The sequence below is a fragment of the Cajanus cajan genome, chromosome 6, assembly GCF_000230855.2.
Source record: "Cajanus cajan strain Asha chromosome 6, NIPB_CcT2T_4, whole genome shotgun sequence".
In the NCBI taxonomy this organism is placed as follows: domain Eukaryota; kingdom Viridiplantae; phylum Streptophyta; class Magnoliopsida; order Fabales; family Fabaceae; genus Cajanus; species Cajanus cajan.
In genome coordinates, this window is record NC_138522.1 from 62011245 (window position 1) to 62028490 (window position 17246).

At 32.4% G+C, this 17246-nt stretch overlaps 2 protein-coding genes and 1 long non-coding RNA gene across 9 annotated transcripts; 2 read left to right on the plus strand and 1 right to left on the minus strand.

Annotated features, from left to right (window-relative positions):
• Nucleotides 1-2386: 2386 nt before the first annotated feature.
• Nucleotides 2387-7488, plus strand: LOC109797312 (type I inositol polyphosphate 5-phosphatase 8). 4 transcript variants are annotated; one of them, XM_020357314.3, is made up of 11 exons: nt 2394-2615; nt 3483-3532; nt 3619-3703; nt 3817-3888; nt 4150-4237; nt 4370-4474; nt 5260-5638; nt 5730-5917; nt 6020-6128; nt 6280-6422; nt 6774-7488. In XM_020357314.3, the coding sequence occupies exons 2-11, from the start codon at nt 3503-3505 to the stop codon at nt 7066-7068; spliced, it is 1494 nt and encodes a 497-aa protein (XP_020212903.1). In that variant the 5' UTR covers nt 2394-2615; nt 3483-3502; the 3' UTR covers nt 7069-7488. The 4 variants fall into 4 exon arrangements, with proteins under 4 accessions (XP_020212905.1, XP_020212903.1, XP_020212901.1 ...); XM_020357312.3 differs by having other exon boundaries at nt 2395-2615; nt 3476-3532; XM_020357313.3 differs by lacking the exon at nt 2394-2615 and adding an exon at nt 2892-2997 and having other exon boundaries at nt 3476-3532.
• A 681-nt stretch (nt 7489-8169) lies between these two features.
• LOC114915831 (uncharacterized) lies at nt 8170-10712 on the plus strand. Of its 4 annotated transcripts, none has more exons than XR_014427598.1 (3): nt 8181-8753; nt 8880-8933; nt 9152-10712. It is a non-coding gene; the product is annotated as an uncharacterized LOC114915831 (long non-coding RNA). The 4 variants fall into 4 exon arrangements; XR_014427599.1 differs by having other exon boundaries at nt 8226-8753; nt 9206-10712; XR_014427596.1 differs by having other exon boundaries at nt 8170-8933.
• Nucleotides 10713-11227: 515 nt separating this feature from the next.
• LOC109796645 (WAT1-related protein At2g37460) lies at nt 11228-15078 on the minus strand. The gene is made up of 7 exons (XM_020356379.3): nt 14635-15078; nt 14488-14550; nt 14266-14382; nt 12740-12980; nt 12469-12630; nt 11886-12037; nt 11228-11628 (listed from the first exon to the last, which is right to left on the minus strand). Exons 1-7 carry the CDS (start codon nt 14829-14831, stop codon nt 11412-11414), a joined length of 1149 nt encoding a protein of 382 aa, XP_020211968.1. The 5' UTR covers nt 14832-15078; the 3' UTR covers nt 11228-11411.
• Between the last annotated feature and the right edge of the window lie 2168 nt (nt 15079-17246).

The following is a 17246-nucleotide window of genomic DNA, read 5'->3' on the forward strand; positions in this document are numbered from 1 at the left end:
TTTTTAATGATCTAGGATTGGCGGGACTTGGGTTTTTCCCAATACACCCCCTCATGCCTGTGAGGCATGCATCAATGGTGGGTGGCCCATTTTTAAAGTGGATCTAAATGGCTTTGATACCAACTTAGAATAGTGGATTAAGCCTAACTCAACCCTACAAAACCGGCTTGTAAGGTAAGGGTTGCTTTCCACTTATATACTATTCAATTGCCTAATCTCTAGTCGATGTGGGACTTGGGTTTTTCCCAATAACTAATGTAAAAACATGCAAAAATATGGTATGTGTTGAAGATAAAAAATGAATCCAAACTGTTGAAGTTTACCAACAATACTAAAATTATTGTCCGAAATTGTTAATGGCGTTATTTGGTATACAAACAAAAATTATATGATATATACATTAAACGGGGAATCATAAATGCAATTATATTTACTAGTGTTTAATTCAACAATATTGATATATATTATATTAATTAACATTATTATAACTAATATTAATAAATGTAAATTAATATTATATATTTTTTGGCATGAATGAGATTTAAAACTCATTCTCATAATTTAACACACACATATATATATATATATATATATATATATATATATATATATATATATATATATATATTTGTATGAAATAGTAAAATTTTAATGTGTCATATTTTTCTTTCTTTCTTTTTTTAACAATGATATTGATATAAAATATTTATTATTGTTGAAAATTATGAGTACATATGAAATGAATATTCTATTTTCAATATAGTCTATTTTATTTTTAATATCAAAGGAATCATAAACGCACACAAATTAATTATTTCCCTCTTAACATAATCTATTTGATATTCAAGATCATAATTCAAACCCTGAATATCTTAATTAAAAAATACAATCTACTACTAATTATGTCAACCAATACTGATTTCTAATGTTACATTATCACTATATTAGCACTTTATAATAATTAATGTCACATTAACTTATATGTCATCCAACATATTATTTTTCACATCAATCACATTAACAAATTCATATATTTGGAAAAGGTAAAAATGAAATAAAAGAAAATAAAGAGAAAGAAAAATGCATAATACAATATTTTTTTTATTTAGTTGAAGAAAAAATAAAATAAAAATAGAGAAAAAGTTGAATTTAAGAAACAAAAATTCAAAATTTATTTTTCTTCTATCTTTCTTTCAATTTAATTTATTTTTCTTTTCTCTCATTTTCCATCCACCCAATCAAAAATAGGGAATTAGAGGAAAATTTAGGGATGATACAATTGATGCAATTGATTTTTAGAGAATCAAAATTATATAATTACGTTAAAAATACAAGTAGATCAAATATAAATAAGGAGTTAGAATAATATTAATATATAATCACGTTGGTTGAGTGCTAAAATTGTAATATTATCTATAACTTTACATTAATTAACTATGTCAAATGATAATTAATATTTAATAATTTTTAGAGTAAATTACACTTCTAATTATCATTTACATATCTTATTTATTTTATTATTTTATAAGATAAAATTGAGAACTTAAAATACAATTTAGTCTAAATATTAATTTTCATATTATATACTTAATTATAGGTTATAACTAAAATTAATTTTAACTTAATAAGTATAATTTAATAATAAAATTAAAATTACAAATCTTTTAAAATTGAGACATTAAAATTATAAAATTAATTATTATAAAAAAAATAAAAATATAATTTAACCTATACTAACTGTTGCACTTAAAAAGTACATGATAAAATGTATGAATAAAAAAAATGATAAAAGGTTATTAAGGTTGGCGACGAGAATTCTATTATTGTGATTTGTGGGTGTAGGCTTGGACAATGAGAGACAAAGACCTTACCAAGTATAAAGCAATCCCTGGCCGTTGGATGCAGTACGGTACCAAGCTGATAGGTGTACGGTTATGATTAGTGTTTTAGTTACTTTAACTTTAACGACTACGGTAGTATCTTTAGCTCTTGAGATTTCATAATAGCTAGAACACCCACCATGATAAATAAATCAATAATTAAATCTTTACATATATTTTTTATTATTTATTTCCATGTATAATTCTGATTTCAGAATTCTCTTCTTCGGGTTTGGAAATGTTTTTTTTTTTAATATAAAAAACTTTAAGACAAGTGTAGTAATAAAATCTATATTTTTACATTACATAAAAATATTCTGATTAAATAACAAACAGAAAATCAAGCTTTTATCATAATACTAAAATAGGTCAATTATTTCCATTTTTCTCTCTATATGCATTAACTAGAGAATAGAGAATAGAGAATATTAATAATACCTACTAATTTTTTTCTTAAAATAAATTAATTTAAATACCATTTTTTTTCTTTGTACTGCCCCCGAGTCTCATGTTTCAGCACACATAAATTTGATAGAAACATAACCCTTTTCACTTTTCCTGGCAACACCCCAAGGCTTCTCTGCATTCTTTCTTAATTCACCAAACCAAGCAAAAGTTATAGGACTTTGACAAATAATTATTCTTTCTCTTCCATTACATCATAAACACAAAAGCAAGAGGAATCGAAGCTGGGATCGTAAATTCTCTGTGAAACTGAAGCCTTGATCCATTCTTGTAAGTGCTTTTTGCCCTCTTGTTCATTGGTGCTTGATCTGTTTATTTTGCCCTTCCTTTTTTAGCATCACTAATAATTACTCTTCCATTTTCAAAATCATCAAGCATAGTCTCCTTTCAGCAATGCCGTTGACTTACGTTCAAATAACCTTCTATTTGCGTTTCCTTCTATATTCTACAAATACCCTGCTTATAGTTATAAGTCAGTTCTTATCTTCTCTATACCTTGCTCTTGTTTAGTGTTATCACAAGCCGGATTCTTTTCCATTTTTTTTTTCCTGTTTTGAATTTGTGCAAATTTGTGAGAAAAAAGTGCACTTTTTCAATGGATATTGATTGAGATCTTGAAATTATTTCCGAGTCTAAAGAGGAAGAAGAAAAGGTAAAGAAACCCAAACCCAAGCCTTTTGTGCTTCTTTAATCGTTCTTCCCCACACTATTTTCTTATATGTAAAGCAAAAACTTTTTATTACTCAAGCAAAAGGATGAACCAAGCCTTTTATCTATTTCTCGTGTATATTATATGCTTTTTATTTTTATTTTTTTGGACTCAGAAGCTGTCTCTGTTTCCCCTGCAACTAGTTCTTTTATTATTGCCGTTGAAAATCACTCGACACTTGTTTAAGATTTTAAACATTTAACATAATTTTCATCATTTAGACAAATAAATATCTAGACCCACGTAATTTAATTAATTTATTTTTTCCCATATATGACTTCCCCTTATTAATACAAAATTCCTCAAATTGAATTATAAAAACATTCCCTCGTGGATTTGGATAATCTGGATCTTGCTCTTTAAAATTGCGTCTCGTATATACCCTTTTGTGATCATTTCATTGCTGTCTAATTTGCCTCAGTTTTAAGTCATCTAAGGTGGAGGAGCAATGAGGACAGAGTCGAAGAAGATATCAAAGGTATGCGTAAGAAGACTGACTCGCCATTTTCTCATCATCTCACGGATCGTGAAATGATTATTTAATTTTTCGTTTTCGGGTTTCAGTCTTCGTGGCCCAAATTAGCCGTCAGGAAGTGGCTCAATATGAAAAGCAGTGCCGAGAAGTTTCACTCAGATTACGAAGCAACAGGTGAAACGTGATTCTTTAATTAGTGTGATTAGTTTCGTTTTGCGTTTCGATTTTCACGTTTTGGGTTGAAACTCGGACTTTGCTTCTTCTTTTTTTGTCGATGTGGGACTTAGCAACTGCGAATGAGAGGAGAAAGAGCTGTTCAGACCAGGATCGTTACGCCGTCGTTCCGGAAGATTTCTCAGGTAATTTGCGAACACTTTCTTTCACACATCTACGCCGTCAGATCAGATCAACGGCTTGTTCAATATCATTGGAAACCTTCCAGTGGGCCCCTGCCACGCGGACGGTTGATTTTCTGGGGATCATGATATTGAACTAAGCCTAACAATAATATGATTAGGTTTAAAATAGCACTTATTATTATTGCTATTACGTCATTAATACCGTATCATTTATTCTTTTGGTTGCTAAATGAGTGATGAATTTGGGTTTTGTTTTCAAAGAGGGGTGGGTGATGGATGCTACAAGTGGAATGAAACGTTCGGTACTTGGGAAGAAATCAAGTCCTGACACTGGGGCGATGGACCTTAGGTAAATACTTGCATCATACCCGTTGTTGAAATAATATGTGGCTATTGACAAGTTATGGTGAAAATTTTCTCGAGTGTTCTTGACTTTTAGATAAAATGATTAATTATTGAGGGTGTGGTTTTTTGTGTATAGGATGTTCGTGGGGACGTGGAATGTCGGAGGGAAATCACCGAACGAAGCCTTGAATTTGAGGAATTGGCTGACGTGTCCTTCCCCAGCTGACATATATGTTATTGGGTATGTATTTTTTGTCCATATATTTTTCTTATGGTACTAGTAGTAATCTCTGTTTTAATCCCAACAACTTTCATTAATTTCTGATCTATGACCTGTCCACGGGTTTGCCTTTATGCACAAAATAGTCGCTTTAAATATTCGACGGGTACAAGCTGCTATAATTACACTGCCATTTTCGTAACCTTAAACTATTTTGTTATTGGCCAACGGTTCTGTTCTGGCTCGCATATCCATGACTGACTCATGTGTCAGAACCAAGAAGGACGATTTCACCCTAGCCTTTTCACCCACGTGTCGCATCATGGTTTTAGAGCTCTAGGAAAAATAAAATAATTTTTGACAAATAAATTTAAATAACTAGTTTCATTAATTAGGTTATAAAATTAAAAAAAAAATTATGCTACGATATAAATTTTTTCTCATAACTGATTTTTATAAAATTCGAGATCAATTAATTTTTGTACTAATAAAATGGGTTAGTTATTTAATTAAAAAATTAATTATGCATAACACAACGCGTTATTGTTCAGACCCGTTGTGCATGCGAAATTGTCATTTTGTTGGGAAACAAGCGGCACTATTTATAGGATCCATTGACAATTGCATGAGGATAACTGATATCCGTATAGTCATATCATGCATTAAGGGTAAAATGGATAGGTAGCTAGTAGCTACTTTGCGTTTCTTTCTTTCTTTATTTTGTTTTTTAATTTTTGGACTTAGGGTCTTTGAGTTGTCTAAAAAGATTTGGAGGAATTTTCATGTATAGCATTATATTTTGATAGGTTCCAAGAAATCGTACCGCTAAACGCGGGGAACGTGCTTGGGCCTGAGGACAGTGGCCCAGCAGCGAAGTGGCTGGGCATTATCCGTCAAGCCTTGAACAGCAACAAGAGCGAGCGTGAAATGTCACAGTACTACGACAGCGATCCAGAAGGAAGCCCGAAGTGTAGGCCCAGTTTCTCGGAGATGCTCTCATTAGAGGAAGAGTTTGGAAATGGAGAAAGCTCTCCTAGGAGTGCGCAACGCTATTGCCTAGCAGCAAGCAAACAGATGGTTGGTATATTCTTATCCGTGTGGGTAAAAGAGGATCTTTGCAACCATGTTAGCAATTTGAAAGTGTCCTGCGTTGGCAGAGGCATCATGGGTTATCTTGGAAACAAGGTTCGTTCCTCCAATGGTGCAAGTGAGTTTTAGCGCACGTGGTATGATATGCTTACACTTTTATTGTTTGTTGCATGCTGATTGCTGACAGGGTTCAACGTCAATCAGCATGACATTGTACAACACCACGTTCTGCTTCGTTTGCACCCACTTGGCTTCTGGGGAGAAATTTGGTGACGAGTTGCGAAGAAACTTTGACGTATCGGAAATCTTGAAGAAAACTAAATTTTCTCACTCCTTTAAATCTCAGCTTGCTCCCGAGACCATACTGGAACACGAGTAAGTCCTTCATTAGTTTACATTTTTTTTTAACTTATAGTTCCTTCCTCTCCGTGGCATGTGTTCTGATTGTCGCTTGAATTTTTTTTGGTATGTTTATAGTAATGTTATTTGGCTTGGCGATTTGAATTACCGGCTAGCTGCTGGCTACGATGACACACATGAACTGCTAAAGAAGAATAATTGGCAAGCATTACTAGAGAAGGATCAGGTAATTATGTTTGCTAGCTATGATTTGTGTGTGTGTATATATATATATTTATTAATTATCTTTGTTGGTGTTTCAGTTTCTTACTTAATAGTACTTGGGATGTTTTTTATGGCTTGCCCTAACACAATGTTGTATTGACTCGGGTTGGCAGCTAAGGATAGAGCAGAGAGCTGGTCGAGTATTTAAAGGTTGGAATGAAGGGAACATATACTTTGCTCCTACTTACAAATACTTGACCAATTCTGATCACTATGTTGCCCAATCCTCCAAGGAAAAACGACGGACTCCTGCTTGGTAAGATAAAGATTTTCTTGTTAATCTAATGTTTGCGTTTTGTCATCCATGTAGGGAACATGGTTTGAAACATCAATTAGATCATTGTTTATTATTTCCACTTTACGTGCTTTAATTTGTTATGAAAGGGCATTACCCATTTGAACCCAAACCACATAAATTTATCATCTTCATACGCTCATGTCACTTTTAATGATGCCATTTGCAATTTTTTAGAAACTGGTGGCGTATGCTTTTGAAATGGACTCACTCGTGATGTATGATATGTTTAGCTGATTGATGATGTAACCCAAGAAGCATTTTATATTCAGCATGGCATTTTATATTTTAATGATAATGATGTAAAAACAGGTGCGATCGAATTCTCTGGAAGGGGGAAGGCCTGAATCAGATGTGGTATGTTCGAGGAGAGTCCAAATTCTCAGACCACAGGCCTGTGTACTCACTATTCTCGGTTCAAGTGAACTTGAGAAGCAAGAACATAGCACCATCCACTGGCACTATGCCAAAGTCCTGTCCCTTAAAACCGTTGACAAATGTTGCGTTGTCATCGACTTGTTCTGCTGCTAAAGTCCAGGCAGAAGAGCAACTCTTGTTGCTAACGAGAGCACAAAGTTGCATAGACACTGTACCCAGGTTTGTTTGAGTCCATAAGACACTAGGCAGACGAAGTTTCCAAGTTGATACCATTACCACCTTCAAGCAACCGCACCTCGCGGTATAGTGTGGGATTCGATGGCTAACCATGAAGAGGAAAAAATATTTTCTGGTGAGGAATTTTACGAGTGAAAAAAACTACTTAGGTATACATATCCATCTCTTTTGGGTATTCATATTCATGTCCCAAAGCAACTCCGAACTAGGTAAGAGTTTTTTTGTCGGAATTTAGGTCGGAGTTCTCACCTTGTTAAACACCTCTAGTGACTAGGATAGCTGTCAAATTGCTACGAGTCATAGCAAATTTTGAAGGAGTGGGAAATGCTAATTGATCATATTTGTAAATTTTAAATTGTAATCATAACAGTGATTGTTATTATGATAGATTATAGATGATTTTTTAATGCAATGTGCAACTTGTGTTCATATAAAATATATGACTGATTGATTGATGATTGACGATGCTTGTCACCTTGTGCCGGAGAAGCTTCGTGCAATTAATATACGTATGGTGGTTTTTTCTTTGTTGAATGTTCATGTAATGTTTTTTTTTTTGTGGTAATTGCATGTGCATGTAATGTATTACCATTATATGGCAGTTGCCACTTGCCATGATATTATTATTATGGGCGTAAATAAAATGTCAAACTTGTGGTCAACCCCCCGTTGCCATGCTATTCCGTGTCTTTCAAGAGGATTGTTACACGAGCTCAAAATTGCAAAGAGGATTGTTGCGCGTGAGCCCAAAATCAAAAGAGAATTGTTGCTGACTTGCTGTCGTTGAAACTACACTAACATTATTCCAAAAGTATTTAAATTAAGATGAAAAATGTTGGCTCACAATTTTTTAACAATATCTTATTAATACCTTTTTTTTATTATTGGTTAAAATTTATAAAATTTGATGTATTTTATACTAAATCAAGAGAGATTCATTAAATGAGATTGAATGCCCATAAAATTTTTCTAATAAAATTTTATCCAATAAACAAGAGTGTTACAAAGAGCTTCACTAGATTCACTACTAGTATTTTCGAAAGATAATACACTAATTAATAAAATTTTAAAAAATATGAATATAAAAATGAATTTAATTTAAATATTTTAATTAAATATAAAATATAAATACAGTTTATTATATTTATTAAAGTATTTTTTAAAAGGCTATAAGTATAATATTTCTTGTAAAGATCAAATATATTTTAAATAGAGAGATACCTTAAAACTTAAAGTTTGTATATATTGTTCTCTTTAAAGCATAATAAATAATTTCATTAAATATTAACATAAATAATTTATTTAGTTTTATTTAGTTAACGACACGCATGTTACTTATAGAACTATTTTTTTTTTCTAAACATAAAGGACTTAAAACATCTATAATTTAAGATCAAAGAATTATGCAAGATAGTTCGGATCAAGACAAAAAATGTAAGACCGTATGCATTAATAATAATTCTGAATCCAACTGAATACCACATTCATGCTATAGAAGAAAAGATTTTCCTTGGTAAGGGTATGCATAGTGCAGATACCTTCTATCTTGCGCTCCGAGTCCTAAACGCAGCGTTTCACATTTCTATTTCAATGCAGATCAAAACCCAAACACATACCGATAGTGTTGTTGTTTTCTGCTCCCTCGTTATAGAAGCCTGTCAAATTGCGTCGCTACCTGTATGAGAATATTTTTCAGCTTCCAAATTCATTTTTTTATTAATTACATACATGCAATTGTTTCTTCTGAACTCGGCAACAAGTGTTGTGGTTTGTGGCTTACACTTTTTTTTTCCTTGTGGAAAGGGAAATATATAGTTCTAGTTCATGAACGACGAATTTGCAGTGAAGAAGGGAATGGTACGTTTCATTTGTATTATTTGGAACTTGAGGTTCCGAGTTACATCCTGTTGAGAAGTTTGTGTATTTGTTTGTGGTGTTGAAACTTGTGATGTTTGATTTTGGAGGGGGTCAAGGCTTTTAAATGCGATAAGCATGATTGGGAAAAATGAACTATTCCACTTTACTAAGGGTGTGACTATCCATGCTAATCATAGTTTATTCTATCTATTGCATAGATATGATTCCTTCTCGTCCTCTCCTATGAACCAACAGTAAAATTCTTTTACCAGGGCATCTTTTTGGGGGCGTTGCTGTGATAATCTTTCCAGTTTCCAGAATCAGGCATTTTGGCTAGCAAAAAATCCTAAATGTGTGAATCGTAGGGACCTTACGACGTATTAGAACTCTTCTAGATTTGATCCAAGCATCCTCATCTTTTTCTCATGGAAAGCTCTGTATTGTAGTGCATCTGTTTCCCAATATGATACAGGCAGTTGAGGTTTCAAACAAGAATTTCTTGACAGGAAATCCCAGCACCAACACTTCTTGGGGAAATTCTTCATGTTTCAGTTCACTGGTCATTTTATTGAACAATTACTTGACCCAGATCCTGCAACAAGGACTGCGAATTCTGAAAGCCGAAATTTCGTTTGTAAGTGCAGTTGATACATTTAGTGTGGATAATGTATCCTTTGAGAGTGATTCTTTATTTGGTTTACCCATAGCCACTAGGACAGAAGATCCTATATCAGATTTAATCATGTTGGAATTAGAAAAGTTAAAGCTAGTGAACTATTAGAATCTGAGAATGTCATGTCTGTTCATACAAACAATTGCTGTGAGAGTGAGATCATAGTTAACAACACTGTCAAACTCTCACGCTTGCTTACAAGGGGATGCTGATATAATATTGATAATTTGATGGCCAATGCTTACGGCAGAACAGATAATAATTTTATTTCAGTTTGTCAATTTTATAACATGGGAGATGACAAATAATCTATAGGTGAAAGCTACAGATAGATCTGTGAGCTATTGCCCTAGCCTACAAGAAAGCAGATGGCAATTCTGTGTCAAGAGATCATATGATGAGGGGGAAGATAGCACCATATCAATGGGTCAAAACTACCAACAAGAGTAGGAAAGTAACATGCCATTGGTTGCTCATTCTACTGCAAAAGGAAAGAGCATTATGGTATCCTTTGGAGGCTTTGATGATGAGGATGATACAACTCTCACTGGAAAATTCATTTCCAGTGTCTAAGAAGGCTCCTTCAAACACATTTCCTTTAAATGCAAGAAGTTTGCTGCTCACTGGTATTCTGGATGAAATTCCTGTAAAGTATAAGACTTGGTCGTGGCAGGTAAATTTAGTATCATGAATTGATCTTGCACAGTAGCTAAACCTCAATTACTTGTCTTGTTCCTATGCTTGCTAGAAGGAACTTTGAGGTGTCATAAAGGTTCCGGATATTTATGTAGCTGTCAGTCATGAAATTTTTAGAAGGTAAGCCTGTTAAAACCTGATTCCGGATGCAGAATTCTTTTTGAGCTAAACTGCTGTTTCTGATTAATCTACGTATCTCTACTTCTCTATTCAGTGAGATGGTGGGATTCTAGCCAAGCGCATAGACACACATTATGAACTTTCATATCTTTGTTGTTTGTCTTTATGGAAAATCCTGAGTATAGTTAACAGTTTCTTCCTTCTCACATTGGAAGATGCTTGTTTGTAATCGTTTGGTGTGTGCTGACTGACTATCAAAAGTAACTTAAGTGTTTAAATATTTCCATAACTGTGGACAAGTCATCCTTGTTGAGAATAAAAGGGAACTCATGAAACAAAATTGAACATAGGTATCTGTAATTGGGTGTGCAATGATTGTAAGTAGTCAATAAATTTCATAGAGGGTAGTTGATTGTGATACCATGGTTGGGATTCCCGTGCATGTTCTTAGTCTTGTATACAATGGAGTTTATTGCACATTTGTACAATTTGAAAGATAAAGGATTTTAGTCTATCTTCTATCTGCGTTATCTTTTGAGGGACTGTTTTCCTCATAAGGTAGAAAGTGTTTTCATCTAATCATGTTTCATAGTATTATATATGCCTGCTGGGCCATTTACTGTTTTTGTTATATTGGATGCACTTGCTAATTCGATGGTGTCATTTGAAGTTAACTGGTATATTGAGTTGATTAGAATATATCTCCAACCTCGGAAATATCTAGCTATTGTGAATTAATAATTGATATCGAGCTCTGCATCGTATTCAAAGTTGCATCGTCTTCTTTTGTTAGGATTTTCTTGCCTTATATTAAAACTTTCCTTTTCACATACCAGAGTGTTATATTAAAAACCTCTACTACAACATAATTGAAGGATCAAGCAACTAGGAACCTATATAGTTGCTGTTGTTAAATACACATTTGGACGGTTCATTGAAGGTGAAGTATTCCTGATTGCCGAAATTTAGATTGAATTTGGTATGTTTCCTCATACTTGTTCATCTCGTTCTATGTTTCCTGCGCCTAAGTTATTGATAGTAACGACCTGGTAATTAGAATGCTCATCTTTGCCGTTGCTCTCATCTATTGTTTGCTTCGCTGGCAATACAGGCTCTTTAGTATCTGTACTTGATGACTCGTAGTCATTACTTTTACCCCAAATCACAAGATACAGCCCTAAAATAATTACAATAGCTCCGATTGCCCTGTAAAATTTGTCAGATTTTTAGTTTATTTTCATAAAACTTTTTGAGAAATTAGTAGATAGTCTGAGATTGATTGTTATGATCCTTACTAATCTCCACATGACTCATACTTGAATATTATAAAATCTTTCTCGAAATTTAAAGGACTTGAGTATGTGTCACGTAGAGAATGTAAGCATTATAAATATGTGCCGGTGTTGAACTATCTAATAATTTATGTTTACATGAGTTTTGGTTTGAACTCGATTTTCAATTACCTCCCAAGGTACATTACTTCAGCCAGAAAGAAGGAGCCCATGACAGCCACAATGACCATGCAGAGAGGGTTAAAAGTTGTTACAAAGACCGGGCCTCTATCTTTCATCACTGCTCCTTGGATGTAATAAGCCATTCCTGAGCAAACTATGCCCTACATGATAAAATTTTGAAAATTTATTGAGAAAAAAATAATTAAAAATAATTATTGTATGAATTTCTTCTAACAGCATAAGTAGTTTATTTACAAAAGGCTTTCTTATTATTTAAAGTATAATTAAATTTGATACTTCGTACCGAAAGGTTCTTCTGTGATGACACATCTAAATTCACTTTTAAAGCTAGTATGACCATGTGAGCAGTTAATATATGATTTATGAATGGCAATGCTGTTCTGGTGAATCCTCTATGAGGACCTACCTGATGAATTCATCTTTTTTGTTTTAAGTTTTTGTTCAATGCCTTTGAATGTCATGGTTTGTCTTAGTGACTTTCTTGGATTCTCTTAAACTCTGGTTGATGTTTTTTTTTTCTTCTCTCTGGTTAAGATGGTGGTTGTGTTTAGTATAAAAGTAAAGAACCTACACTGTAGACAGCAGCCAGCAATTTTGTATCCCATTGCAAAGACCAAGCTGAAAGATTTTTCCTTTCCATAATCAGGGCAACTATGCCACCTTCAGCTGTTCCCAATAGGCATATCCATGCTGTAAGAGAGAGCTCAGCAGGGTAGGCTTCAATGGTAATAGCCTAGAGCAAAAGATGAAACTGTATTAGGGACCCCATAAAATCAAAAGAAAAAATGTCATTGGGATCCCGATCTATATTATTTTATCAATAGCGATAGATAATAACTCACTTGGAGAATCATGAAACATGCACAACTAAAGCAGCCAATTGTGATCATTATTGATCCCTTTATTGCATGTTGAAGATTTACCCCACCATTTTGCTGGTTGTGGGAATTGCTTCCGTTTGTTCCAAAAAGGTCAAGTACTGGGCCCTTTATCAGTGTCATGACCATGGCACCTGCAACAGTGGCTAAAGTCCCCACCACCTTTGCTTGACTGCGTGCACTTTTTAGTTTTACCTTCTCAAGCCTGGGATTATCACTTAAATTTCAGATAGATTTCTTAAAAGCGTAGACTTTGCTACTTCATATAACGTGTTTTGAGTTTTACAGAAAAATATTGAAGTAGATCCTAATGCATCAGTTACATACATATCTGGATTTGCAGATTTCAGTATTAATTGGGCTATTTCAATTTTTTCTTATTCCAGCAAACTAATTAGCTAAGTTTATTGGAAAATAAGTCAGCTCTATGCCTAACTCTTAAGGTTTACAATAAGTAGAGAAAATAAGTTAACTCTTTCTCAAACTCTTTTCTAGATAAATTCCTGTTGATTCATATAAACTCTAATAAACTTTTCAAGAAGATAGTGTTTTATTATAATTCAAACGATTTGAAGAAACTAACTTTGTTTTGAAATATATTCCTTTGGAACTTATGTTTCTTGTAAATTATACTACTTTCATTCTTATTTATAATTAGTACAGTTAGTTGTTCCTTTATATAAAACTTAATTTATAATATTTGATGTATTAATTATTTTTAGACTAAGATATTCCGAATTAAAATATGTTCTCTTAATTTGATATAATACAATAATTATATATTATTTTAAAAATATGCATTTAATTAGTTATGATAATAAGTAATATTAATTATGAGAGAGAAGTAATATAGAATATGCGTTGTAATTGTTAATTGATTAAGAGAGATGTGAGTATTAATTAAAAAAGAAAAGTATACAATATTATTTTTGGAAGAAAAATATAAAAGTAAAATAAATTTATTATTATCAATCAAATTAACTACTTTTTTTTTTGTAATCATTTTATATATAGGAAGGGAGGTAATATATAATTTGTTCATTTATGTAGCTTAATCTTATTTAATACTATAATTCACTTATAACAATTTATTATTGTAGTTTACTTCTTTGCTTTTTAATGGAGTTAGAATGTTAGAATTGTCATTGTGTTAATAATATTATGTTATACATATTGTTATTAATGGATTTTTTAATATTAATTTTATAATAAGTAAACTTTTAATAAAGTTTACAAGTTGAGTCTACAAGTCAAGTTTACATAAACTCCAATGGTTACGTAAACTCTAGAGTTTATTTTTTTTTTAATTATGTTTTCGCTTCAAATATTAGCGAGACACGGAAGTTATAATTAATAGTTTCTTTCTTCTCTTCTTTCTTGTTATTAAAATAAATAAAAACTTATACAGCCTTGTGCGAATATAATTTCTCATGTCTTTTTATATATAGCTTTGATATCCTTTAATTTATTGAACGGCATGGGAATATTACCTAAGAATCCAAGCCATGAGAAAGGTAATGGCAGGGAGGACATTGTACATGGAAACGGCAAAGGTTGCTGTGGTGTACTTCATTCCCAAAAAATATAAATTTTGGTCAATAACTGGCCTGCCATAACAAAGCAACATCAGGGTTAAGTAAGTGCATCATTAATCGTATAAATATTGCATGACTAGGACCTAGGAGAAAGTGTCTAGGCATGCAGGAAATTACTCTAGCAGGCTGAGAACCATTATCTTCATGAAGATTGAAAATGTCATCTTAGGCCTTTCTTTCCTGTTAAAAACATGTAGCATTACTTCAGTAACATGTTCACACAATTACACACGCACACACACATCGAGGGGGAGAGAAATATACTTCTCCAAAACCACTGCAAAAGGGGCCATGACAACAAAGGCAAAAACATGTCGGTACACGACAAATACATAGTTACTCATTCCCTTGTTCAGTGCAGCTTTGGATAGAACATCCATACCAGCATATCCAAACTGTAAGAACACTACACCTATGAATGGCTTCAATCTGTTAAACAACTTTTGTTTGTAACCGGCCATCTTGTTTCAGCTCGGAACTAACCTATTTCTTGAGCCACAAGAATTAAGATAGCACACCATGCACCATAGAAGGCACGTGTTTATATAGGAGTTGGGGTAGTGCTTAGAAAATCAGTATTATACATACATTATATTTATACCTACAAATATAGGAGCTCTGCTGTTTCACGTAACCAAGTGGGGGAGTCACAGTAATCAAGCGAACTCGATCCTCAGAATTCTTTAAAATGTCGGTATCTGCTTTGAATTATTACTATCTTTTGCATAGTTGGAATGCTACTCATCACGGGGTACCTTTTATAATATCGTTCACTTGTTTCTCCTTTATTGTTTCTTTCGTGATTCGTTTATTTTACTTGATTTTTACGTGTACTATATATATTTGTGAAGATTTTTCTCCAGACAAGTTTTCTCTGTACTTTGTCATAAGATGGGGAAAAGTAATGCCCCAATATCTGATTTCAGATGAAGTGGGTGCTTGTTCACTTTTGAAGAATGAATGGAGCTATGTGACAGCTCCAATTGGACATAGAATTCCTGTATTGGAATGATAAATATCCTTTTTATTTTCTTATTTCTGCAAATTTCGGATGTTTCTTTCCTCTTAGGAGTTAATGGAAGAGGATGAAATGGCCTAAAGTTATGGATAAAAAGGGTTGTGAATTATTCAGGTGCATTATTGAATTTAGTCCAATGAGTCAATAGTCGAGGGCGACGTATGAAGGATGATTAGCAAAAGCATAAATAATGATCAATAATCATATCCTCTGATTTAATTTTGTTGCTTTGGTCGTAGGTCAAAACTTCAACGTATGGTAAGCACTGAGGTCCACTTCGTAGCTGGTGGCTTTAAGGCTTTTTAAGCACGGTTGTTTCTTTGTGCTTTAAATCTTTTATTAGCATGAAATTTGGATACTGCACCTCCTTTCTGGTCTCTGCTATGGTACCCACTCACAGTTTATTTTTTATATATATACAAGTGGGTCTGTGCACCCACTCATTGTTTAAAACAATTGCTGTTACGTTTCTCCTTTGTTCCTTGAAGAGATTTAAAATAGAACACAAGAACGGTTTTCTTTCGTTCTTGATGTCTGTATATACATGATATTTATACATAACACTGAATATTTAAGAGAATTTCAAAGTTCCAAGCTATCCTATACCTCAGATAAGAGGACAATGAGGTGAAATAATAGCTATTTGTATCATGCACAATGTTTATTACATTAACTTTTTCAACAATGAATAATGATATTTAAACATCTTTTAATTATAAATGGTATTAATGTCTATCATTTATTTTCATCTTTTTATTATCGTTTTATATCACTTATTATACTTATATTCTTTTCTCACTTTTCTATTTATAAAATAGCATATAGTGTCCACAAACTACTTTTTAACCTTTTTAAGGTTATCATGTTATTAGCGAAAAACATTTATCAGTTTTATTGATAATTAAATTCTACCAGAAATTTTGATTAACTAAATTTAGTAGGATTTTAGTCAATTATTTTTTTCTATCTATAATGTTTGAACTTGATACATTACTTAAGAAATTTGAATTTAGTTCTAATCCAATAGAAATTTGTTAATTTATGATATTTATTTTGATAAAAGAGGTTAAAAATAGTGCTCAACTCAATGATGTTTATGGCACTTTTAGAAATTTAAAATTAACAAGCTAAAAAATCGTAATTAAATATTTAAAACTCCTTCATTAACTTGATTAATATAAGAGGAAATAGAATTTTCTATTGTAAAAGTTGAAAATGAATTTTATATTTTTAGTTCTAATATAATCTTATATAACATAGATCCAAAATGTGGAAATCAAAAAGTTAACATATATTACTAAAAGAAATGTTAGTAACACACTTTCTACTCTTAAAAATGCATACACATTTTTATTAGTTAAAATTTATTTAAAAAATATAACAATCATGCTCCTAAAAATCTTAAAAGAGATTTTTAGAATAGAAAGCTTATAAAAGCTATGAGAGAAATGCTTAGCATACATTTTCTTACTCTTCACTCCCACTCAGTTTTTCTTCTTTTCTCTCTTCAATTTTTATCACATCATTTGACATATTTTCTTTCTTTCTTTAAATTTTTTTTGGGTCTATTTCTCCCTTCTTTTCATCGATACACCTCCTTTTTCACACGTATACCACTATTTTAATACCACGAAGATATTTAAATAGAATGATTTCCATTAACCCTAGATGTGTATGCATACGTAAGGATATTTACATACAACATTTAAAACATGACAATCAATACAATACAAATTGATTCAAAAACTCAGAAAAAAGAAAAATAAAAAATATCCTCCCATCCTATGCATATGAAAAGGATAAGATTGGGGGTCGGTTCAGTCCTCCAAGGACGCCACCAATCTCAAAGAATTCATTG

Excerpts from the sequence above, each read along its gene's own strand:
- LOC109797312 (XM_020357314.3), top strand. The coding sequence starts at position 3,503 with ATGAGGACAGAGTCGAAGAAGATATCAAAG. Across the intron at positions 3,704-3,816 it reads CTCAGATTACGAAGCAACAG|CAACTGCGAATGAGAGGAGA; the intron begins GTGAAACGTGAT and ends TGTGGGACTTAG. Across the intron at positions 3,889-4,149 it reads CGTTCCGGAAGATTTCTCAG|AGGGGTGGGTGATGGATGCT; the intron begins GTAATTTGCGAA and ends TTGTTTTCAAAG.
- LOC109796645 (XM_020356379.3), bottom strand. The coding sequence starts at position 14,831 with ATGGCCGGTTACAAACAAAAGTTGTTTAACAGATTGAAGCCATTCATA. Across the intron at positions 12,631-12,739 it reads CATGTTTCATGATTCTCCAA|GCTATTACCATTGAAGCCTA; the intron begins GTGAGTTATTAT and ends CTTTTGCTCTAG. Across the intron at positions 12,038-12,468 it reads TGCTGGCTGCTGTCTACAGT|GGCATAGTTTGCTCAGGAAT; the intron begins GTAGGTTCTTTA and ends TTTATCATGTAG.